Raw genomic sequence first — 27,223 nt, forward strand, 5'->3', positions numbered from 1 at the left:
GCGGAAGGGGGTAGAAAACATAATCATTATAATTATAGCTGTTTATTAGTAAAACGTTTTCACTGGCAGATAAGATTTTATTTAACGAAATTTAACTTATCATGTCCCTTATAAACAGAAAATTCATTTTAAACTTTAATATACCGTCTGGATTTGATATGCATAAGCAGTACGTATTTATCGGCATCTGAAACAATAAAGCAACGAACAATTTGTAGTATTTTTCCACTAGACAAACAATGCTACACAAGAAAAACAATGGTACAAATTATTAACAAAATATATATATATATATATATTTTTTTTTTCAGCGCATTTTCAATTTAATACAACAAACAGTACATACGTTACATTCAAAACTTCTTATTCTTCAATTTTTATTATTTGAATCATTTTAAAAACATACTAATACTATTAAAATTAATTTCAATCGATTACATTGATTTAATGTGGGCAATTCAAAAGGTAGAAATTATAAACTAAATTTACAGCAAGAAAAAATCCGATAAAATTATATCTCATATTTGCTTTATATAATAGTTTAATTATACTATATTACCATATAATAAACAACAATAATAACAGAAATAATAATAAATAATATACAATAAATAATAATAATATAAAATATAATATTAGACAAATTATGGAAAAATAAAAAAAGCTTCTTAATTTTGTATCTATTTATTTATTTGTATTTTAAGAGACTTTATATGAGAGATATTTTATTTTTTTTTAAGATTTTTACCAAAAAAAAATGTTCAAGATTTAACTGATCACACTTTGAACTATATATGAACTATAAATATATTTATTTATTAGAACATTGCGCATATTGAAGATCTTGGAATAATTCATAAAAAAAAAAATTTGATTAATTATCATTGAATGAAAAAATCAATTTTACAAAGTAATAATGCAACAGTAATTATTATATATATTTTTATATTACAGAAATAAAACCATTTGAATTTTATATATATATATATATATATATATATATATATATATATATATATATTATCTTATACAGTAAAGTAATGTACATTGTACGTGAATATAATATTGATTTATAAATTAATTAACCGACTAATTAGTTAGTGCTATTCATATTTTACAATAGTGATGAATCTCGAATGGTAAATTTGCAATATTAAACGTAAGCAGAATCTAAAGGTCATTATTCATTATTGCATTGTGTAATTGTGAATTGTAATTGCAATATATATGATAAAGCAGAGTCTAATTATCAACTAGAATTTAATTTGTCAGCCTTTAAACTATTCCACTTGTGTATATTTACGAATTTTTTGGCTATAATTTTCGGGTTTACGGATCAATGAGCTGCCTTGCCTCTGCGCGTAAGGTGATTGTGTACGTTACGTGAGTCGAGTGACATTTACAATCATAACTGGAAGTCCTTTGTATTAGTCTGCTAGGATGTAAAAGTAAAATACGTTATAAATTGTAGCAATTAGAGTTTACATGCTAAACTGCTTAGGCAATCTTAAACCGCAAACTGTACGGCATTAGATTTTTTATCCGTCTAATCCGTATATTTAAACCAATTCCGCTCCAATCTAAAAAGTTAAAAAAAAAAAAATCAGTTGCAAATTTAGTATTCCGATGATAGATTTAAGAATTATCTAATGATAATTGCAATGTCATATATAGCACAAACATAGGGAAAAATATGGATAGACATAGGACATTGTAAAAATTTGATGAATATAAGAACTTTTTGTTTAATTAAGTGAATTACTTGATAAGTCTACTTCATCCAGTAGTATTTTTATTTCATGATATCAGTAATAATAAATAATGGCAATGCACAAGGGCTTAATGTTAATTTAGATAAACAATTTATTTCATATTTTTTATATCTCGTCAAGTGTACATATTGTTACTTTACACTAGTTTCTTATTAAGTCTATTTTTTATTTTCTTCCTCTTTTTTTTTTTTTTTTTTTTTTTTTTTTTTTTTTTTTTTGTTTTGTTTTTGGTATTATAAAACATTAACAGTCGATTATTACATTTCTTGTGAAAGCATAAAATAAATATAAATTGATAAGAATAATTAATTAATTGAATGTTGACTTTAAAGCGAAGATAATGGTCTATTATATCTTTGATATAATGCTAAGTTAATTTTCTCTAAAAAAGCATATGTATGTTTTGCTGTAGTACGACATATCGAATAGAAAATATTATTTTTTGAAAGGCAAATTAAAGCTGACAATGAAAGAATCTCCAGAGAATTTTAAACGCATTATAAACGAGAAGCAACTTCATTTTCTTACAAAATACGCGGATCAAAGCACAATCGATGCTTTCTACTTTATACTTTTACTAATGCATAAGTGTTTTTATGTACGCCCGTGCCTCTTCGTTTCTATATTAAAGGACAATCTTTGAAGACTTTATTCATTATGAATAGAAATCTTCGTAAATTATATTGCAATGCTATATTCTCTATAAATAAACGATATACTGCGTAAGTGTGTAAGTGACAAAAATTTCACAATAAATTTGAATGTAATAAATAAAACCCAATAAATATAAAGAAATTGACGAAATGTTAAATCTAAGCCAGTTTTATTATATCTATTATATTTAAAATCATATCTATGAATTCCATATTAATCATTACCGTCTCACAAATACAATGTAAAACAACCACGGTGTCTACGGAATATCACATACGTCGGAGCCATAAGTTGCTAAAGTATTTTGTCGAGTGTACATCCATCAATCACTGAGCGCAATCGATTGTCGCAAACGCTCTCGCGAGAGCCTCGTTGCAATGCAAAGCGCAATAATAATAATAATAATAATAATAATAATAATAATAATAATCATTGGACAACGTCTTACGGAATACCAATGGATAAATAATGTAAATAATGGGGGAATATGGCAATTGAGCGAAAGGAATCAGTACAACTGGACGAAATGCACGCGGTTGTCCTTGTGTTGGTACCTCACGTGCTTCCCGACATCGTTCTGCCACTTGGATTTATATTTACAATAAGGACAATTGAAGCGTGGCTCCTGCCCACACTCGCGCTTCAAGTGTCGCCTGAGCGACGATTTCTGGGCAAATCCACTCGGGCAAAATGGACAGGGAAAGTTCTTCTGGTGCCAGGTTCTCTTGCGCTTTTCGGCCAAGGTCCGACGTATTTTCTCGGACCTCGTGACCGTCGTCTTTTGCGGTGGCGGAAACTTATCGATGCAAGACTCCATTATGCCGTTCGACCCTATCGTCGCGTCCATCGTATAATCCACGGGATACACGGCGATGATCTCGTATATTGGCTCCTCCTTTATATCCATGCATGCATCGATCCACGCGATATCTGATATCGGTCGCAGCGGATCTTTAACCTCCAGATACTCTAAAAACAAATGTCATTATGTAGGGGAAGGAAGATTTTACATTGGGTGGGCAGGTAATGTCCGCACTTTTTAAGAATACTCATGCACGTTAGAAATTCTTTTTGTCCAGTCGAGTCGTTGAATTTAGCGTGAAACTGTCATTAAGGAAGCGCACCTTTTAAATGTGAAATAATGTCGTCCGATATGGAAGCTGGCCACTACGAATATATATCCTGATCATAAGGATAATTGGTCATTCCAATTTTTTTACTCGCAGCAGCAACAACAACAACAACAGCAGCAGCGGCGGCGAAGCAATTTCTTAATTAACTAAGGAATTATTTCTATTTATGGATCATTTCCTGTTATTCTCCATTACTTATGCTAAATTAATGTTTACTTCGCTCTCACTCATTGAAATACAAAATATTATCGGCTAAAATATTAATATAATTCAAGTTATAATTTTTAAAGCTGGATGTGAAGTGTTTATTATAATAGAATGGGAGGAACTATAAACGGAATATTACAAAAACTTTTTCTTGTACTAGCCACTAGGATTACTACTTATTAGTTTTACGATTTGCTGCGGAGCCATTATTTGAGAAGAAAATTAGAGGAGATAGAAGTGAGAAAAGAAAATTAGATGAGATAGAAGTACGTAGGTCTTGTTCACGAGGAAAAAATATTCTTATGCTTTTTATAATTATTAGCTGCATGATTTATGTTATATATATATATATATATATATATATATATATATATATCTAATTGGAGTGAGTGCGTCTATATGCATTTACATCTGTGTATTTATATATGTACATTGAAACTATACACAATGATATGAAATTTGTCAACTATCCGTAGAAAATAATTTCAATAAATCTCAAAATCAGATTGTAATATTGTAAACTTATCGTTAAATTTATTTAATTATAATTACACCGTTTATTCAAAATATTATATCTTTATTATGACTAGTCCTAGATTAGGTAAAATATAAATTATGGTTCCTTACATAAAATTCAGGAAATTTACCTGCACACTAAGTATAATAATGATGCGTTCGATTAATTTTTATAAAAACAAAAAAACAAAAAACAAAAAACAATTTAAATATTAAATATTTTTATTTTTCTTTTACCATTTCCACCTATTTTAATATTTATAGATATACTTATAATATTATATTCTTATATACTATATAGTATATAATAATATATATATATATATATATATATATATATATATATATATATTCTTATGCTAATATTAATACAATAAATATCTTTTCATTCCAGGCATAAAATTTCTTAATTAATACACATATTATTAGTTATTATGCAATTCTAGTTTTGTCACACAGTTATATGTAACCGTTTAAACAATTGTAAAAAAAAAAAAAAAAAAAAAAAACCAAAAAAATAAAAGAATGTTATATTACGAGTAAATATCATCTCACTACTTAAACAAAATTGCAATATCACATTATTTACCCTGAATTTTGTAAAATGCTTTTGTTGAATTACGTGTAATAAAGTCGATTATACGCATGCCTGAGGACATGAAAAGTTTATTAGTCTTTCAACAAGCAATTCGTTATTGTACGCATACACGTATCCCAATAATAGAAGTTTTTAGTCTTTTTTTTTTTTATTGGTATGGAACATTGATGTATGTATATTAATGTTTTTTAATGCCTCGTACCTAATTATATTGGATTAAAAAAAATGTTTTTTCTTTTTTCTTTTTAAATATGAATATCGTCATCGTTCGTGTAATTTAATGAATTTCAAGCATGGATATTAATCTACGGATAATTTAAAAGTTTTCATTTAATGAACTATCGAAATGAATAATTTCAATATATTTTCTAAGCTAGTATAAATACTAAAGTTTATTATTTATAATATTGCATCTGTAACAAAATGGTGAGTTATGGTAGAAAATATGAAAATGTTGAAAATTTTGACAAACATAAGAAATATCACAAGTTTCACAAAATAATATGCATGCTAAATACAGTACAAGTATTTGGCAAATTCCTATATTATCGTAATAATTATTAAATATAATCATCATTATGTCAATTTCAAGTAAAATTGATTGACTCATTCTTTCCAAGTGAAATATCTTCGATAATCATAGCATACGAAATTGTTAATACATGTATTTAAATTTTCAAATTAAATTAATGTTTGCAGTAAAGCTAAGATTATTTATTATGCATTTAAATGCTGATTTGATCAAATGTTTAAAATCGATATTTATGTATAATAGAGAATATTGACCGATAGAGAAAATTAATACAGCTTTGTTATTGTTCGAGAAATAAGACTTTTCACATCATGCGCGCGTAAAGACTCTCAATGTTAAATAAAAATGTATCACAGAAGAAGGTTATACATTTCCTAAACGAAAGTTGTATGCCAATATAATAAATATCGTATATGCATTTGAAAAAGAAAAAGAAGAAAGAAAAAAAGAGAGAAAAAAAAAACGAAGAAGACGTATCGACAGTCTCATTGTTACATTACTCATCAAAGTTCATCGATTCTACAATATTATTATTCTTATTAATTTTATTATTATTGTTAATTTTATTAATATCATTATCATTACTGTAAGTTTAATTTGAGCAAGACTCCTGGCCGAATGAATAGAGCGAGAAACGAATGAACATAAAACTATCGAGCCTCCTTGGCTGGCGTTGGCTCATCTGCTCTCTACTCGCGATTAATTGATTATTACCAAAGCATTTCCAACCAATTCCACCCTGCCCGCTCAATTCTTATCCAGCAGCGAAATATCATCGACATTTAATAATTTTAAAATACGACGATTGAAACGTGTGACCTATTTCACACATTTAACGCTAAACGTCCGTCGAGGCGTTGTGCCCCACTCCGCCCGTCTCAGCACTCGAGCACTAAGAGCAAAGAGGCTTGATCGCAAGTCTCCTTCCACTAATTCGAATTGGGCACATTTTTGGTGGGCGTGAGCATAGTACTCCGTCTGCCGGCCATGCACGTCTCATCCGCGTAAATGTCTACGCAGTAGACTCGCTGACCCTCGTGTTTGTTGCGCACATGATTGTAGATGCTGGAGGTCCATTTGGTCCTGTAGGTACAGTAGGGACAGGCGAAGCGAGGCTCCTGGCCGCATTCGTATCTCAGGTGACGTGTCAGCGATCCCTTCTCGGAGAATCCCGTTGGGCAGTTGGGACAGGGGAAGTTCTTCTCTTTAGCCGAGGCCGGCATGCGCGGGTCCGTTCGTCTTGACTCCGCAGGATGGAAGCTGAGCGGCAGTTTCGTCAGGGACTTTAGCCAATCTGTAAGCAGAGGCAAAGCAGTCGGTTAGATAAGGATTAACGCTCGGAGGCCTCGACAACTAAAAATTCTCGTTTTGGAGAAGAGGATCATCCTCCGACGATCGTTGGGCCCAACGTGAGTGCATTGTTATTGGTCGTTGAGAAAGATCGTGATAGTGGAACGGCTGATAGGGCCGAGGTGCGAATGCGAACATTTTGGGAATCATTATCAACTTAATGCTGTTTTCGCTTGTACTAATTACCTGCCATTTGTCCTCTTGTTAATTATTAATTATTTAACGCTATTACCGGCAATCGGCCTAACAAAATGGGCAATTATTATAATAAAGGTATTCCCAGCCACGGTTATCGGATATCAATATCACGAATATTGTCATATAATTCTAATATACATTTTATGAAAAAGTGTCGGATTAAATAATATCGTAAATGTGATCCCAAACGCGTAAGAAATCTCTATATTTATTAGTATTAGATTATTTTATTAATTGCAAAAATTGATAGCATTCGAAAATATATCACTCGTAAGCCATTGTATTATTTTAAAGCATAGAGTCATTATATAATGAAATAAATTGTTTATTATTAGAACAAACATTTTTTTTTTTTTTTTTTCAATAATTTAGATGGCATTCTATGACGACATATAGTCATTGATTTAATAAATTGTTAAACCAATAATATTGAATATTGATATTTTAGATTTGATTATTTATATTAATGACGAATTTCAACCCGCTGATTTGCCCGAATTTTATAAACTTTACTTTAAAAAAAAAAAAAAAAATAAAAAACAGTACAAACGAAAGAAATAAAAATTTAATGAAATATGCTTGGATTATATAACACCTTTCTATATTGATAATTGTGTACTTTATCTTCTTCTTTTTATTTTTTTAAATGAAATAATTATGATCGAATAAAGAATAATGTTATAGCGATAGATTGAAAAACTATCTTTATCTTTACAGATTCGCAGATGAAAATTTTAAACATTAACAAATCTATATAATAATCATAACACGACTTACACGTTGATTTGATTAATTTTCTATATTAAGCTTATAATTATATTTATATTATTTACATTATTAAAAAATATGTTGTTATTGAATTTAACATTTATAGGTTGAGTATGACGTCTTTGTTTGATTTTATCTATATGAAAATTCAATCAGACATCTTTTCTTTATTCATAATGTTGTTTGTATTGTTCATTAAGTTCGCGACACGCGCGGTTAAACGTTTCTGTTTCATTACAGTAATGAATGTATATTGATTACTCACTTCCGGTCAGCATATTTAAATCGTGGATCCTAAAAGTACTTTAATTTGTCACGTTGATCTTGAGGTCGATGATGATTAAAAGTTTTTGAAGTACTTAAAATCTATCGGAAACATTGGCTTTATTTTATCTAAATTTTACTTTTTAATAATTATAATTGTGCGTTATTTTCATTTGACTCTTGATTTTTTTTATAGGCGACTACAAATTATTATGCTTCGAAGTAATCGCATTTAAATAATTATTCTTGAAAAAATTCGGATATTTTCCTCATTGTCACTGTCTCGAGGCTTCGCCATCTGGTTGCTCATGATTTCCTTAAAATTAAAATAAAAAAAAAAAACGGAGATTAATTCTACAAGTAATGGATACAGTTTCATCAACTTCTGAAATATCGATAGAAAGTCGATAGGATAGAATCGATAGGAAAACCTGTGAACAAAATATTAAATTCGTTAATTTTTAAGATTGTCATGATATATTATGAACAAAATAGAAATTGGTGGATTAAAGTAAAATTTTATTATAAATATTGTTGAATCATTAATAATTATTAAATAGATTTCGTTATAAGGAGATAGTTGGAGTATGTATTCACCAAATTATTTACTAAACGCAACTCATACAAAATAAAAAAAAAAAAAAAACAAATAAAAATAAAAATATCATGGATCCATTATTAAAATTATAGATGATATAAAAAATTGCTTATATTTTTAATACGATGCTTTATGCAATATGTATTTTTAAACAAAATCCATTTAATTATACAGTTAAAAGTATAGAATTTTTAATAAGAATATGGAATTATTTGCAAAATATATTTATTCGAACAGTAATTATACAAAATCATGAGTTCGTAGCTCTTTATAGATGGGCAGACAGGTACATATATTGATACAACCGCAACCACTTTATATTTGAATGTATTTTTGTTTAAAAAATGATGAAAAATAAATAAACAGAAGCGCAATAGAGGTGGCAAAATATTCATTTTACGTGGATAATAACATGTTTGTCAATAAATAATATTGTAAAAATTGGTGCAAAGTAAATGATGCTACGTGATAATAGCAAAGAATAAAGTACAATTTTTATTTCAAATTCAAAATCTCTTCTACAAATTTCAGTTAATCTTAATTGAAATGCAATGCTATGTTCTTCAATACTTTGTAGATTTTTTCAATCATGAATTTTCGCGTTTTATATATATATATATATATATATATATATATATATATATATATATTTGTTTATAACAAGATAAATTTTTTCATTTACAGATTTAATTAAATGTGCACTTTATATAATTATAACTGTGATGATAATTTTACATCATTGTTTTATTTAACTTTGTTATGTACAAATATTTCATATACCTAATTCCTTTTTTATAAATATTGATTCATTGAATAATTCTTTGTTTAGGAAGTTAATATTTACAGTTTAAAATGACAAATTTAAGCAAGGAATAAAATTACTATATTTAATATATTTCCTTATATTCCTCCGAATAATTCTCACTTTATTAAGAAATAACATATTGAATTATTAAACATATTAAATAAGAATATTAAATTAAGAATAGATTTATTATTGAAATTTTTTTTTAATTTCTACAAGGCTTTGAATATTCAACTATATATACTATATTTTTTTTCTTTAAATAAAAATGTAATATTGAATAATATAAACTTATTATGTCATTAATTATGACTATTTAAAAACTTTTCACATTTTGCCAGCCACGGCTTTTAAGAAAATATTGTAATTTAAACATTAGCACGAACGTCTCGTAATTAATATAATTATATTGAAAGAACATCTTCTTCGACGATGTTTCGATGATATTTATTTCTAAATAAAGGTATACTGATATTATTTTCTCGCTTTGCGTGTATTAGGGCGCAATATGCGTGGCATGATTATCCGTTTATTTAATTGGTCGGTCAGAACGTAAACTGGCGATGGCTGAGTTATCGGGAAGCCCATTGGTTTCGGTAAAATAAAAATCGGCTTTTGGCAACTTTGCGTCGTTTGCGGCGTGGCGGTAAACGCCAATGGATCCGCATTATGACAATTGCGAGACTGTGGCACGGTAAATGACGTATCCGTAAGGTCAATGAACTCTGGTGGCACGACGATGTCTAATTTTTGATGGAACTGTGTTTTCTGCTGCAATTTTGGCTTCTTTCGCTTATGCTGCACATCATGACTCGGCAGATTAGGTTGATCGTCTTTCGATCCTTCACTTACACAAACATCTGGTATTTTCGAGGGTAGGACGATGCAGTATTCACTACCTAAAATAAGAAGATAAGAATAAAAAATTAATGTATTGTTTAGAAATAACGTCGGTTTGTCTTGTGGCCCGTTAGAATTCAATATAAAAGTATAATATAGTTCGATAAACCGATTTCATTAGTATTAGTGTAGCAAGCAAACAATCTTCTTTCAATGATTCGCTAGAACTATGATGAACGAATTGGGGATGTAAATATATATATATATAGTTTATGCGGAGATCAATCATTACATGAAAATAAACCAATACATGTACAAATACATCCTGTTATTATATAAATTTTGTAATTACTTATTTCGATATATATTTCGATAAGGTCAATAAATTTAAATTCACTATATATAAAATATATTTAAACTTATTAACATTAGTTCGGTATCGAGTTAAACAAAAAATTACGCCATTAACTTAGAATTATAATAAATTACAAACAATCATCGTGATTTATATAATATTTGGAACAAAGTAATAACCAAAATATTGAGTAATTGAATGAAATATCTCAATATGATAAATAATTTATCTTTGATTTATATTTTTATATTATTCTATGAATACAATATAATAGTCGTAAATTATAATGCAATATTCATTTTAATAAATAATAGATGAGTGAGTATAGTATAATATGAGCAATAATTAAAAAAAAAAAAATTGCATTGATATAATACAAAATTTGAAATTGCTTCCAATATGATTGATAGACAATTGTCCCAGTACGATTACATGATACATGTTTTATATAAAAACAAAACAAAAAAACAAAAAAAAAAAAAAAAAAAAAAAAAAAAAAACAAAAAAAAACAACTCTTTACAATTCTATTCCAGCCATTTTTTTGGATAAACTAACAAAGTATTTGTTTCATAAAATCAATCGTTCGAATAATGAGTGTATACATCGAGTTGCCTTGTAATTTTAAAAATTATATAGCCACCAAGAATTTTATGACATTTTTAACTAAGGAAAAATAATAATGATACTGAAAGGTTACATAAAAAAATTATTTCTATATACTTTATTTTCACCTTCCTTTACTATTATTTACAATGTAAAAAAATATTTTGAGAACATATAATATAATAGTACGTTATATATTTTGTTATTAGCTTGAAAATATTATAAGTAATCGTAATATAATGAAAATAACATAGCTTAAAAGCTCCTTATACTTAATTTAACATCGGATTAAAAATATCTTTTTCTTAAATATTACTTTTCATTTTTTATTTTTTTTTTTTTATTAAAAGCGTAATGTCAACATTATCTTACAATTATGTACAGTGCACCGATAAAAACTAAAATTTATGTAAAATGTTGTTAAAAGTACTTTATATCTAATTTTAAAATATAAAGTATTTGCATGTTTTATCTAAGCCTATTAATTATATTTAATATCTTAATATAAGAATTGACGTGATTTCGTGATTTTTGGATACAACACATTGTATTTCACATTTGTAAAATGAAAATATCTAATGATACCTGATGTTCACATAAAACCAATTTGGAAACGATTTTTTCTATCAACAATTATTCTAAAGCTACTACAGTTTCGTTCAAGTACAATAAAAAGTCCGTGGTAGTTAATAATATAATATTGCTAAATTAATACAGGCTTTTGTAATTGCTAATTTGTATTATTTACTGTTAGTCGAACATATGAAATTTCAAAAAATATAATTTAATCGATATAAAAGTATAATATAATCGATCAAAATTTCGATCCTATGGATACATAAACTGTACTTGTTCGTTACGTTTTTGCATAATGAAATTTCAAATGCTCTAACGAAATTCCAATTGTTATTATTAATTTTTTTTCTTTTTTTCATTTTTCTCTTGTGTTCTATCTTAAAAAACGTAAATATATGTACTTTAAACTTAATATAATTTTTAATTAGCAGATTTTTATTTTTCTTTCTTTTTTTTTAATTAATAATTTGTAATGAGCATGTAGATGTATGACGCATCAAGAATTTTTTTTTTAGAATAGAGAAAATGTATCCCTTCAAAAGCTGATGGATTAATTTATTTTGCTTATGTGCTAATAATGGAACATTTTGTTTTTTTAAACTTTAAATCTAAAATAGTGCGAAAAAATTGCTAATCAACATAGTATATTTTACAAACAATAAGTAGAATATTTAACGAAAACAAAAATTTTACACCATTTTTATAAAAAACGTAATTAATAACATTATCCTATTTTCGATTATTTAAACGTATGAAAGACTGTAATTCTTATTATTAATTCTCAATTCTATCGACTAATTGACAATTATAATATGTAGATTAACATTAAAAATCTTCTTGTTATAAGCATTGTTGAATTTCACATCTATCAATAAATATTAAAAATAAGAAATAAACAAATTCGTTTTATTATTTAATTGGTAACTATATATAATTAAATTATATTAGATTTATCTGAGAGCAAATAGAAAATAAGAAATTATAGAATTTCAGAAACATTGGAAATTACAATGCAATGCACAAGCATATGTAATATTATTAAATGACTATGGGAAACTTCTACTATTAAAATACTAATCGTGATTGGCATCATTTGTATCTGATATTTACGCATAATAAGTACGATAAAAATTATAAACAAACTTTTTTATAATGAAACAATTTTTAATTTTTTCAGGAATGATAAGACCGTAGGGAACGGAATAGATTTTACATTGAATATATCGTTTCTATAAAAATTTCATTATTAATTTACTTCTATCTAATACTGCATTAAATTTACCGTTAATCTACAAAAATAGTATTTATACGTTATTCTCAAAATTAGAAACTTTATAGAAAAATTATTTATTGAATTTCTATTTTTATAAAATCGTGAATATATCTTATTGTTGCAACCTTATTATTGTTATTTTAGATACTTCGGTTAGTTTTACATGAAATGTAAATTATATACGTAGATTAATTCAATTACCTCTTCGTACACACAAAGTATATACAATCAATTCTTTCATTAATATTTAAAAGTTTAAATTAATATTTAAACCGCTTAATATGTTTCATCATTATTTAGATAAAAGCTATTATTATATCGTGTTATAAGTGTTAAATTCGTATTTATTACGATTGAAATTCTAACATGGCTGTTAGAAGATCCATATTTGATAAAGTAAAGCATTACTATTACACTCGGTACGTATTTATTTTTTATTTGGCGAACAAATGTTAATTTTTACAAATTTTTACTAATTTATTATATGTTGCATTTATTCAACCATTTTTTTAAAAATCAACAACGAAATAATTCCTTGAATTATTATTTTAAAAAATATGAATTTTAAAAATATGAGATTGTTGATGTGCATTCTTGAAATGTTTCTCGAAACGTAATAAAATGTTTATTATTACGTTTTGAAATTGAAGATATTTGACGTTTATATCGGATAATCTATGCACTAAATTGATAAGAATACAATGAAAAATAATTTTAACATAAATAATGACTCGAAGATATTTTGATATTTACTATATGAATTTAAAACGATTTGGACATGTTTTTAAGCTCTAACGAAACATTTCTATAATCTTATATTAAGAATTAAGTAACGTTTATTTAAAAAAAAAAAAGAACAAATATGTATGTTACGAATAATTTAAATATAACTAATAAGATTTATCATTATTATTTTTCTTTAAAAAAGATATCAATTTGTTTTATAAAAACAAAAAAAAACAAAAAAACTATAACGAAATTATGAATAATCCTTTGCTTATACTTAAGCGCAACAAACGAAGAGTATATTTGATTAAAAAAAAAAAAAAAACTCTTCTATATTAACGAAATATTCAATAATTTTTAAAAATTGAACGGATGAAATATTCGGAATATCTAGATAATTATGTGTGAATTACTTATTTAACTATTTTTCAATATGTCCGACAACCTATTTATTCTTTTGTATTATGCAACATAACGATATAACGCGTTGAAAAAAATATATTTTTTATGAGATTTTTATAAAATGATTGTATAGTAAATACGAAACAGAAATAAAAAAAAAAAAATAAAAAAAATAAAAATAACGCGCGCTCGAACACGCACACTAAAATATTTGTACATGATATAATGATGATAATGTTAATACCGTTCATATATATATATATATATATATATATATATATATATATATATATATATATATATATATATATATATATAACTAAGTACAGTTGAGCAAAGTCTTTATTAAATATGGACGCTTAATTTGTTAATAATACAGCCAGGAATAAACATAAGAGAATATGGAGAAGAATCAAAGGGGATTCTATGCTCGTTGTACTTATTAACCATCTTTTATTATATTTATTAACTTTCCCGAATAATAGTACTTATAACTTATAAATTATAAGAATTGTATTATCTAGTGGGTGAGAAAGCCCTAGAGAATAAATCATCGAACCGAATGCCATAACAGGCTTAATTAATGCCTATTTCCGACGGTTCTTTTGTCTTCAAATATTTTCAAAAATATCCGATTTCAGCACATAGATAATCATAAAGTTGCACATCCATGGACTTGGCCCATATTCAGAGCAAATTCTTATGCAGAAGGACGTCAATGACGTAAACCTGCTGACTAGGATGAAGTCTTCTCACATGCGTCCTGACGTTGGGCGAGTGCTTGGTCCTGTACTCGCAGTAGGGGCAGTTGAAACGTGGCTGTTGGCCGCACTGGAACTTTAGGTGGTTGTGCAAATTATTTTTACGCGTGAAACTCGTATTGCATCGGGGACACTGGAAGCGGCCGTCGCTTTGGGCATGTACGTCCTTGGGATGGGAGGGCAATTGTTGAGGCGCCGTCCCTGGAACATAATCAACGCGGATTTTCATTAGTGTTGGTGGCTTGGTCGTCTATGTATATTGAGCGACGGGGGGCGGGAGGATGATGTCACGTTGAGAGAATAGTCTCATTGGCATTGATAGATTCGTGTCTTTACTACGTTGTTGAAACACAATGATACAGACCTCTAATGCCATTTTCTTAGACTGATACTAATTATTCTTACATGTAATGACGTTTCTCTCTATTTTTTTTTTTTTTTTTTTTTTTTTTTTTTTTTTGATATATGGAAAAGATAAGATAAATTACAAGCGTGGAAATGGTACTGATGATGATAAATTAAGTTATCGTTTGTGTGTAGTCGCAGAGTTAATTCGACTTAATATGATTATTTAGTTATTTTCAACTTAATGTAACATATACAAATATTATTCATTATTAATCTTTGGAATTTTGGAATTTAATTTAATTGCAGAAATTTAAGTCCTGGATGGGCCGAGCAAGCACTTGTTCTAACTTTCTTCATTAAGCCAAGAATATACAATGTTAAACATCCATCTTCCATTGTAATTGAATATCTGCCGATGGACAGGCAGTACACGTACAAATAAACAATGGTCTTCTATCGTCGTAATCGTTGAATTCCTTGTGTGCGTCGCCTTATTATGCGTGCAATGCATTTCTCTGGCAGCTCGTACTCCTTAATAGCTCTAACTGTTTCAACTTTTTATCGACTTTGGAGAAGACATTATCATGCAACTTAACGAGTCACTCATTATCCATGAGCGGTGTAACGCCGATGAAACGACACTGCACTATAAATATTAGATTGGTTCGTTACCTTCGGATTTCCAAACATTAAATCCAGAATCTCGTATCGATCATTATTCTATGTTTAATACCGTGTTTAATGCAAATGTGACGATTAAACATTAATTGTGGCGAGTAGCGTAATGAGCAGCGAATTACAATAAAATATTGGGAAGATAAAAATGTTTAAGCCACCAATTCTTATTTTAATATTCAGTGAAAATTACAAAAATATCTTATTTTTATAACTTAATATATACTCGCCTATTACTATTATCATTATAATAACATATATTCAGAGTGCTTAGTTTGCATATTGAGTATATGTGTGTAAATTGCATATCTACTTCTTCCCATTTGCGATAAATCTGATTATATACTGAAACTTTCTCAATTTTGTCTTTTAAATTAAAATTTCATATTAAATTTGCATCACTGCATTGCCGTTAACATATTTTTAAATCATGACAAATTATGAAACACACTGAGAAAATATGTTCTTAATGTATGTACTCGTATATATTTTCATTTACATTTGCGGCATAATCACTGAAATATTTTGTTTTTCTATACTTAACAAAGTTTCCTTGTTTTATATTAATAATAATAATAATAATAATAATAATAATAATAATAATAATAATAATAATAATAATAATAATAATTGTAATAATTGATGAAAACGCGTCGTAAAATACTTGATGGGTGAATTATAGTAAAATGGTCGTAATATAATCTTCTTTAACAATAATAAACAAAAACAGCTGCTCAATTATGTTATTTTATTTAGTTAAAATAGATAGAGCTATTAATAATTGTTTTAATATGTGAAATATAATGAATAAAGTCAGTATCAATGTCATTATAGAATAAAATCAGTCGCTTGGATGAAAAACGATCGATAAATTATAATATAATTTATTTAAAAACATAAGGTTATTGATATACAAAATTCGGTATTCATAGTAGCAGTTTTAAAAAAATTTTAAATTCAATAAAATGTACGTAATATTTATTAAAATACCGTTTATCAGTACAGAAATTAAAATTCGTCATTAAAGTATATTACATTAGGGACATAATTTTATAATACTTTATTTATTTATTTATTTATTAAAAATTCCATTTCTTATATACAAAATGATAATTTATATTCAAGTACAAAAATTTTAATTTACTTAATCATTACATTCAGTACATTAAGCAATCTATTTATTGATTATATATTTATATATAAATATATATACATATATATATATATATATATATATATATATATATATATATATAAGGTAAATGGATTACATTTCAACAAGTCAGACTAGAATTGATTTTGGCACATCCGTGAGGCATAATTTAAAGCTGATTATATTTTACATTTCGTTGAGAGCAATTTCTTTCATTGATAATCATTAATGTACTTTTACCATTATTGTATAAAAATTTAAGATTCATTGATAAAGAAATACTCGTTTCGTTAAATTTAAAACAAAGAAAATTATTTCCATCTATTTGAAAAAAATTCTTTATTCATAAAACATTTATATTTCGTATGCTTATAATGTTTCGTATGTTTATTTATATAAATACTTTAATTTTGTTTTTTTTTTTCGTACTACTTCGGTTTTTTATTAGTTACTAAACTAAAAATGATTTCTTTTAAATTTAAATTAACTTCACCAAATAATTGTATAAATATTTCATTCAAATTTTAGCAGATTCGCAAGAATGTATGAGCACGTAAACACATGCATACCCGCGTGTATAAAACTTTCCACTAAAACATGGAAAATTATTGAGAGATAGATTAATCGAGAAAAATTATTTGTACAAATATGAAGTTTCGTATTTATTGATCAAGGACAGTTATGAGCTTTTAATTTAAAGCGAGATAAAAATTCTGGATAGCTTTATGTGTTTGATCGAAATAAATATTATCAAATACGAATTCTTAAGGGGAATCGACGATTCTGTTAAAAGAAATGCAGACCAATACTTTCTTATCGATACACACGCAACCTGACAGATCAACCATAAATCATCCCAATTGAAGCGAGTGTGTGCCAATAAATGGCCAATGACGACTCGGATAAAGTGTCTCTTTTGCAACAAAAAACATCGGCCGTGATAATGACGTATGACTTGATTGATACCCTGATGCATGCGGATAGCCCCAGTAGCGAGTTATTGTCCAGGAAGTTTGGATAACGAAGAGCAGTGGCGAACGTCCTTGGCCTTGGGAGCGCCGAGCTTCGGAGATGCTTTTGGTCGGTGGAGCGGGGCTGGACTCCTTCAGTTGAGGGGATCGAAGTCGAGGATGAGAGCTGTGCTCGGGCCGTGCAGGTGGGTCTTCTCGTGGTCGCGCAGATGGTGCCGGTGCTTGAAGCGCTTCTCGCAGTTGGAGCAGCGGAACCGCGGCCCGACACCGCACTCGAGCCTCAGGTGACGCAGGAGATTGCACTTGTGGGAGTAATGACGACCGCATCTCTGGCAGCCGTAAGGTGGCCCATCGCTCGAGAGAACGCTCGGCGCCATACGTCCTGGCCAACCTGAAACAGACCAAGGGTCGCCAAGATGTAGTTGCGCTCCGAGGTGCGAGTGCGTTTTAACGAGTCGCCCTCGGCCAAAACTTACCCTTCCAGTCCGCCTTTCGTGCTTGTATTGGGCGAGAGTTTTCATTCGTCAAGTGATGATGGCTAATAGGATTGGGCTTTTAATAATGCTAGTGGTATTGGTGGTAGGGATGCTGGGATTTTAGTGAATTAGGATACGAAGATTTTCATGGTGGGCGATGGGCCGAGGGTGCCTCGAAGCGACAAGGAGATGTATATCGTATCACGGCAGAAAAATTTTATTGTAACTCAGAGTTTAAGAAATCGCGAGCATTGATAAAAATTGTTATACTTACGTATTGTCCAATGATAAATTTATCGTGATTAGTGGGCGAAGGAAGGAGAGGACTGTACCATGTTTATAGATTTGTACTCTTTTTACCTGCTCGAATTGGAATTTTTTTTTTCTTTTTGCAGCATTTGATTTTTAATGTAATTTCAGTGTTGCGTAATATTTTTTTTTTTCTTTTTTTTTTTTTTTGTAATATAAGGTATTTTATTGAAAGAATTTTTACAAAGTAAATAACCTTACGCGATAATGCTTTTAATCATTAAGATATCTAAGCTAATTCATATAATTGCTGGAAATTAATTGAGTAATTAATTAATTCTAATTACAATTACGGCATTTTAATGTAATACGCAATACAATGTAAATGTATAAATTATCAAGTAATTAACGTGTAATTTTATAGAAAACAACAAATGGCAAATTTCAGTCTCTATTTTACTAGTAATCTTGACTAGTTTCTTACTCATTTCCTTACAAAATCCTAGATTTACAACGCATTTGTTTGCCAATGATTACTCGTAATGGTAACATTTTAAATGGTAATATTTAGGTTTCATCGATTTTCGTCGATAATAGAAATTCGTATAAAAATTATATATTATGAAAAAGTTATTTGAGCAATAACAATTTATATATCATCATCATTTAACCAATATACATACGTATATATATATATGTATATATATATATATATATATATATATATATATATATATATATATATATATATATGTATACATATGTAGGTGCAACACCTACGTACGTACGTGTATACATGTGTACACGCATAAGCGAATGCGTACGTAGAGAATTAAATGCTCGCGTGCGCGTACGTACGTAAATGCATTAGTGCGCGCGCGCTCATATCGCTGATTGTCTCATACTTGTACATTTGATATGTACGACAAATTTAAAGGTTTACTTCCTTTTTTAAAAGTTTAATATTTATAACAATTTATAACAGTTATGTACACATTTTACTTGTTAGTAAATAAATGCTCTCGTGACTTAATAGACAGCAAGATTATACTTGCTTGATTTAATCTTTCCATTAAAATCTATGCCAATTTGCAAACTTACATTTTACATTTGCAATTATGCTATGAAAATTATCGTTGTTACTTACGCTTAACCGTAAAGGATTCATTCAAAGTACTTCAATTGCGTAATTAATATAGAATATTAAGCTTTCTTATTATTACAATGTTTACTCTACTGCGGTCAGAAGAATAATGCGCATCTTCCTTACTAATTCAATAGTACTCGGTAATAAATTTTCCGATCTAATAATAATTAATTATTAGGATGCGCAATGTAAGTACACTTGTAAAATTCGTATCAACGATAATGGATTAAAAATAATAGTTTGTCTGATAATGAAGGAAGCGAGATATCATGTACCCGCGAGAGGACGAACGAGAGCTTAAGAGGAGCTCCGCCGCTATCAGACTGACCGAATCTACTTTGATAACCCCAGGACTAACCCTCTCACGAAACCCTCTTAAGGACTCCTATGGGGAATCTCAATTCACCAATAGGGAATGTGGCAGTAAAATATACAATAACTCAGCCGAATAAATATTCAAACCCGACTGAATGTTGATAAATATAGAAGGCGTCGCGAAAGGTTCTCGTAAGGACGATGAGAAATAATTGGGATTATGACTTCTGGTGGGTCCTCATGTGCAATACGAGGTTGTGCTTGTGCTTGGACCTCTTGTGGCAGACGGGACACTCGAATTGCGGCTCGACCCCGCACTCGAACCTTATGTGACGGTTGAGCGAGTGCGGGCGGCTGTAGGCGTTGCCACATCGGGGACAGAAGTAACCCGGACTATCGCTCGTGGACGCCAGCCTTCGTGGCCTGTTTCTCTCCTCCTGCGGACGCTCCTGATCGTCGCTGGGCTGAGCCGCGGACGAGCCGATCTCCTTCTCGGCCAGGAGTCGCAGATAGAGCGACTGATACTGATAATAGCGATCGATCACGGTAGAACCGCGCGCACTTGACTCTAGAACATAAGACAGAGGGAGACATGTCGTAAGGGCTGGAGCTTTCTACCTTTGGTACCTTTTGCCGAACGAGGATAACTGGTTGATTGTCTCGGTTATAATTGGTTTATACACATAATCGAGAGCTCGTCGCGAGACTAGGCAGTTCTGTTTTAGCGACTTGTTTTTTTTTTTTTTTTTTTTTTTTTTTGTTGGCCTTGTTAACTTTTTATACTATACCATACTTCAGACAGACAGATAGACAGACAGACAGACATAGAGAAGAGAGATAGATATATCCGAGGATGTATTTAAACTACCCTACGGATTATTATTCCGCGTACTTTATCGGCTATTTTCGTTCCGATTGGCCTTTCACCATCTAATGCTAATTGCTCTTTATTATTTTCTTTATCTTAGCAATGTTAACATTGAATTGCCAGCATAAATACGAAATAAAAAGTCGGTAAAACAGCACTTACATGTTTCCCATATTTTTTGAGCAAAAGAGAAAAATTGTTGACTGTTGAATTTACAAATTAAAAGCAAATTTTATGCTCGAGTAAATATATAACGACAAGGTTTTGCAATTATGCTTTATTATATTATAAAAAACATTTTGCAAACAAATATTAACATGTCGAAAGCAATATATGTAGCGACATTATTTCTTACACAAAAGAAGGCTGCTTTAGACAAGTTTGATTATAAGTAAGCTCATTTATATATTGCCAAGAGCAAAGTAATAACAAAAAAATCTTCACTGGTCGCAATTGATTCTAAATTATCTCAAAAAATATTTGGAGCTTGAGTCAGCACATAAAATGACGAGGTACGGACGAACACAAACAAGCTTCTTGACACACGTTTACCAGTCACCAAAAAGCCACCACGAGCCCAGGTCTTATCACTTTCTTATCGCTTTACACAATTCATTTCATACATTTTATTTAATTATTCTCTATTGCATTGTTATAACACGTACATTGCCTTTACATACGTATACTGTAATTATTACATTTATAATAATTTATGCAAATCGATTGTGAATTGTGATACGGTTGTTTTTAAACATAAAATATCTTGTATAATTCACTACACTTACGATAAACATGACATGTACAAGCTAAAGTAGAATGAAAAATGAAAATGAATTACCCACGATTACAATTCTTCGGTTACATTCTCACTTATTCTTAACGACTTCTCATATTACCCTGGATTACAAATAATATGTATGTAAATAACTGAAAATTATATGTGACAAGGTACGTCTAGGGTTCAAACTGCCTAAACGCAAGCATCTTTATTTATTAATAAATACAATATTTTCAGCTGTTAAGGAATATTAATTTCTTACAATGTGCCTCGTTACAACAACCAATTAACATTCTGAAAAGAAAAAAGTACTTAATAAATAGGAGAATAAAAATATGTTTACTCAAAGATTTAAGAAATATTTTTGCGGTCATTCTTAAGACAATCTTTTCTTCCTAGAACACTACTCTTCGTAGTCAATAATTTTATTCATCATTAAAGAATAAAGAAACATACAGACTTACATACACACGCGCGCGCGCGCGCACGCACACACACACACACACACACACACACACACACACACACATACATATATATATATATATATATATATATATATATTAACAATTTGCTTTATAAATACTGCTCTTGAAATTATTGTATCTCAAGTTTAGACCAAATGCAGCAATATATATAACTTTTTTCATCAATTCTCATCCGAAATCCAGGCACTTTATTACTCTCTCTCTAATCAATCAAAATTTTTTACCATATTTGCCCTCATATATATATATATATATATTGGAGGATATAAATGTTGCTTGGAGCATGAGCATAATTTCTAATTTCTAGCTGTCCATGTCAAGTGCATTCACAATATTAACGTGTCTGAAAGAAAAATGTCAAAATATCAGAAAAAAAACAATCGATAAAGTAAAGTAAAAATGACAGAGAGAGAGAGAGATAGAGAGAGAGAGAGAGAGAGAGAGAGAAAGAGAAAGAGAAAGAAAGAGTAATTAATTTGGAGGTTTGGAATGTTTAATAAAGAAAAATATAACGACAGCGTCGTTTGAACAGTCTATGTTTATTAATTTAAAACAAAAGTTTTTCACTCTATATTTTAAACATTTATTTATAATATACAAAGTAAAATAAAAGTTTCCTTTGAATATAAAAAATAATAATAGCAATTTTTATTATCTTTAAAATTTTTTAAAATAGACAAATAGTACCTATATTTTTGTCATTCGAAATTACTTTTTCATTAAAGTTTTTCAGATATAACATGTTCAGTTATTGCGATAAAGAAGGTTAATCGATGGTTTCATTTTTATTTATTTAGTTGCTCAGAAACGTATAAACTATTCATCTTCATTTATCGTATCATAATATCAGCAAGTACAGTTACATGTATTATACGCTTATTAAAGTAACGTTGGTATTATTAACATTATAAATAATTTTCTTAAAATGTGTAGGTTATATTTTTACATTATAAATTTTACTACTAAAATTAAAGAAAATAAATTCTATATGTAACTTCTAATCAATTAAGCTGAAACTAATGTCTCTGTTTTATTTGTTAATAAAACTGCTCATTTCTTTCATATAAAATATACATAATTTTATAATTGTTGAATTTAATTAAAAATACACTTAATTAGAATTACTTATTTAATTATAAATATATTTACGTGTATAATTAACTATAACTATATATTTATTTATAAGTTTATAGTGTTTTTCTATAATGGTTTGTACAAAAAAAAAAAAAAAAAAAAAAAAAAAAAAAAAACATGTAAATCAGTCCCTCAATGAAATGAGTTCTTAAGAATAATGTTGAAGTAAAAAAATTCAAACATTTTTCAAAATAAATATTTCATATAAAAATCATATAAGTATTCTATTACCCTGCTTTAAGCATACAATTGCAATCTTTCAATGTGAATACTGTTTTATTAGCAAGTGACATTGCAAATGCATTTGTAGTTTATCCTATGACAAAACAATTTAAGTCTTCTTTTATACAATAGCAATTTGTATGTATTTTCGGAACTTTTATATATATATTTTTATATATATATATATATATATATAATAAAAAAAAAAAAAAAAATCCGAAAATACATACAAATTGCTATTGGAATGTGTAATAAAATATATATAAATATATTATATCACAATTATATAAATACATTATTTATAAGAAAATGATAATCGATCTCTGTATGATATTCACAACACTTAAATCGATGTCTTTCGGCTAATATTTACATTTTACATATTCTCTCGAAATTAGTAGGGTGAATCAAGAATTTTAAGCATAAACAATTAATTTACATTTTTATACAATATATTCTACTTTATACGTTTAGATTAAACACCTTAAAAAGCCATAAAGTGCACACTTTTAAATATAACACGTGATTTAAAAAAAAAGAAATACATTCATTTCTATAATTTGAATTTTTTATTCTTTAAATTTATTCTTTAAATTGTAACTTGTACTCTCATACCTTCCAGTTTGTGTTTTCCATCCTTTTTTTTCCCCCTAATAACCTGCCAGTAGGAGATAAATTAAAATTCATATTTATTTCTTGTAACTTAAATATGTAGGTTTAATTTCTTGAAAAGATGACCGTATGGTCACTCACATGCAGCTTCCAACATCCCATTTTTCTTTAAGTCCACAGATCTGGCAAATTTCTAAATGCACATGGCGTATTAGAAGAAAACCAATTTTTTACCAATCCGCTTCAACCGTAGGAATTTTCGTTGCCGCTACTTTGTCCACCCAATTCAGTGATTCTGTGCTGCGACACAATATGATTCTTCATCTCGTATCTGTACTTATACTTCCGATCGCACATGTTACAAGCGAACTTTTTCGCTTTATTACCACATTCGACTCGCTGATGACGTCTCAAACTATCCAGCCACTTGTACTTTTTGCCACAATTCAGGCATTCGTGCTGTTGGGACGAAATTTGCTGCTGCTGCTGCTGCTGCTGCTGCTGTTGTTGTTGTTGTTGTTGTTGTTGTTGCTGTTGCTGAGGTTGCTGCTGCTGCTGATGCTGATGCTGCTGTTGCTGCTGCTGTTGCTGCTGATGATGATGCTGCTGCTGCTGCTGGGTCTGATTGCCCAGGAACTGGCCTTCCGATGACTCGAAGGGTAGCCGATGATAATCCGGAGCGGACTTCGAGCTACCGACGAGCCCGAGAGTCTCGTTCTTCAGCTCTTGCAGCGACCATAGCGGATTGTACGAGTCAAATAGTAAGGAGGACGACGACGAAGTCCCTGTGAAAAAAGAAGCAAACGAGTTGTTCGGTTAATTTGGGGAATGAGAGGTTCGTGAGAGAGTTTTGAATAGTTTTAGCCAGGCGCCTGTCCATTTCCGAATAAATTAAACTATTTAAGTCTCGAGGAAATCAATAATAATTCTTATAAGAACAAACCAAACAAAAAAAAAAAAAGAAAAAAAAAACCCCCAAAAAAACTAAAAAAAAAAAATAATAACAAACAAAACAAAATAAAGAGGACAAGAAGAAAAAAATGAAGGCAAAGAAAAACCGAATACGAAATAATAAATAAATATTTAATAGTAAATATTTAATACTGATACTCTAGTTTGAAGGATTTTTCTATTTAAATATTAAGCCTTTGAACAATCGGTTTTCCATATTCTTTATTCTAATACGACTGCTTAATTTACCAACAACCATAATATTATAATAAAAATAATAATATTCGAAAACTATATTTATAACTGTGCTTCGTCATAGGATTTTTCTTCTGAAATATTGAATGACAATTGTCCTAAACAATCGAGAATGGAGCTCTGATTTCCTCGATTAAAGCATTTCTACATTATAATTTCTCTAATACAATTTGTTATTTCTAAAATAAATATTGTCAATAATAATTATTACACACTATGTTAAAAAATTGTTTAATGTGTTTACGTAAGTTTTATATGAGAATTATTGTAATAAAACTTGTATTTACTTTGAAATAAAATAAAATCATAAATAATATCGTGCGCGCATGTGTGTGCGCGTGTGCGTGTGTGTGTGCGTGTGCGTGTGTTACCGACATTATATACAAATATATTTAAAAATAAATATATGGACTCCATAATAATTAATAATATTCTTAACTCTAGTTATTATTAAATACATTATTAGTAATTTTAATACAACAATACCATTTTAATACGATATAATAAGAATGTGAAAATTATTTTTTATTGGATTGCAGGATGTAAGAAGGAATTCAATATATAATAATAATAAAAGTAAATATAATGTAAGAATCCAAAATACATCGTTTTATGAGAATTTATTTGTCCTGTCGAAAGAGTAATGATGTTATATTATATGTACATTTTCTTAGAAAACATTCGAGGTTTTTCTATGAATTTTAAAGTCACAAAACTAATCGTACATGATACAATAAAAGTTAAAATTGTTTTCAATGATTACACGTATATTATACTGACATAAAAAACAATTTATTTATTTAAATCTAACATATTTTATTTATATTATTCAATTTGTAAGCTTACCAGAAATAGAAAATTCTAATAATTACGGGAATTAAAAATTAGAAATCTTATTTTATTAATATCACTATAGTTATATATATATATATATATATATATATATATATATATATATATATATATTTTTTATTAAAGACTTTTTTGTGTTTACAAAGCATATTTTTAAAAATCAACAAATAATACTATCCAAACACTTATTTTGCATCGCCTAAAGTAACAATAAATAGAAATTATGCATTCATACATGGAAATAAGAAGTGTATCTATTCTAACATATATGACATCTCAAAATAATTATAATTCTTAGATTTATTTGGGTTTGTTTATACAATAAACATATAATAAATATATAATATACATTGAATTGCAAAATCATACAGGACAGCGGGTAATAAGACTTATGATTAAAGGACTGATGATTGCACTGAAGGAATTGCATTGGATCTCGAAGAACCTGATTTGTAGTTTAATTGCTGGGCTTATCGCGAAAGTGTTGCTCACGGTGCAGCATCATGACGGAATGCGTGGGGAACTCCTCGTCGCAGATACCGCAAGTAGCGATTCTGGTACCCGGGCAGCTGGCGCGCTTGTGCCGGTTGAGGCTCGTCCTGCTGAGGTAGACCTTCTTGCAGCTGAAGCAAGGGAAGCGGGAGACGGGGTTCAGATTGCGATAGTCATCCAGATGGGTGCAGTTAACGATGTGCTTGTTGAAGGATCCGGTGTACCTTATGATGCAGCCGCAGGACAGGCGTGGGTACTTTACCTGGGAAAACTTGGCCTCGCTGGTCATTGGCTCGTAATAGCCG

At 28.9% G+C, this 27,223-nt stretch overlaps 5 protein-coding genes across 5 annotated transcripts in view; all 5 read right to left on the bottom strand.

Annotated features, from left to right (window-relative positions):
• LOC105364514 (uncharacterized) overlaps nt 1–27,223 on the bottom strand; it is a 484,373-nt gene that overhangs the window by 204,109 nt on the left and 253,041 nt on the right.
• LOC105368549 (zinc finger protein 711-like) lies at nt 2,851–3,540 on the bottom strand. Its single transcript, XM_011507576.1, has 2 exons — nt 3,463–3,540; nt 2,851–3,395 (listed from the first exon to the last, which is right to left on the bottom strand). The coding sequence occupies exon 2, from the start codon at nt 3,331–3,333 to the stop codon at nt 2,935–2,937; it is 399 nt and encodes a 132-aa protein (XP_011505878.1). The 5' UTR covers nt 3,334–3,395; nt 3,463–3,540; the 3' UTR covers nt 2,851–2,934.
• On the bottom strand, nt 6,166–8,063 carry LOC105368539 (zinc finger X-chromosomal protein-like). The gene is made up of 2 exons (XM_011507564.1): nt 7,994–8,063; nt 6,166–6,706 (listed from the first exon to the last, which is right to left on the bottom strand). The coding sequence occupies exons 1-2, from the start codon at nt 8,004–8,006 to the stop codon at nt 6,342–6,344; spliced, it is 378 nt and encodes a 125-aa protein (XP_011505866.1). The 5' UTR covers nt 8,007–8,063; the 3' UTR covers nt 6,166–6,341.
• LOC105368529 (zinc finger X-chromosomal protein-like) lies at nt 14,787–15,351 on the bottom strand. The gene has a single exon (XM_011507553.1). It carries the CDS (start codon nt 15,159–15,161, stop codon nt 14,859–14,861), a length of 303 nt encoding a protein of 100 aa, XP_011505855.1. The 5' UTR covers nt 15,162–15,351; the 3' UTR covers nt 14,787–14,858.
• On the bottom strand, nt 18,094–18,723 carry LOC105368522 (gastrula zinc finger protein XlCGF8.2DB-like). Its single transcript, XM_011507542.1, has 2 exons — nt 18,556–18,723; nt 18,094–18,470 (listed from the first exon to the last, which is right to left on the bottom strand). The coding sequence occupies exon 2, from the start codon at nt 18,454–18,456 to the stop codon at nt 18,214–18,216; it is 243 nt and encodes an 80-aa protein (XP_011505844.1). The 5' UTR covers nt 18,457–18,470; nt 18,556–18,723; the 3' UTR covers nt 18,094–18,213.

This window comes from Ceratosolen solmsi, unplaced genomic scaffold, assembly GCF_000503995.2.
Source record: "Ceratosolen solmsi marchali unplaced genomic scaffold, CerSol_1.0 scaffold10, whole genome shotgun sequence".
Lineage (NCBI taxonomy): Eukaryota > Metazoa > Arthropoda > Insecta > Hymenoptera > Agaonidae > Ceratosolen > Ceratosolen solmsi.

Bases quoted from the DNA above. Each gene is read 5' to 3' on its own strand.
- LOC105368529 (XM_011507553.1), bottom strand. From the start codon at position 15,161: ATGAAAATCCGCGTTGATTATGTTCCAGGGACGGCGCCTCAACAATTG.
- LOC105368549 (XM_011507576.1), bottom strand. From the start codon at position 3,333: ATGGATATAAAGGAGGAGCCAATATACGAGATCATCGCCGTGTATCCC.
- LOC105368522 (XM_011507542.1), bottom strand. From the start codon at position 18,456: ATGGCGCCGAGCGTTCTCTCGAGCGATGGGCCACCTTACGGCTGCCAG.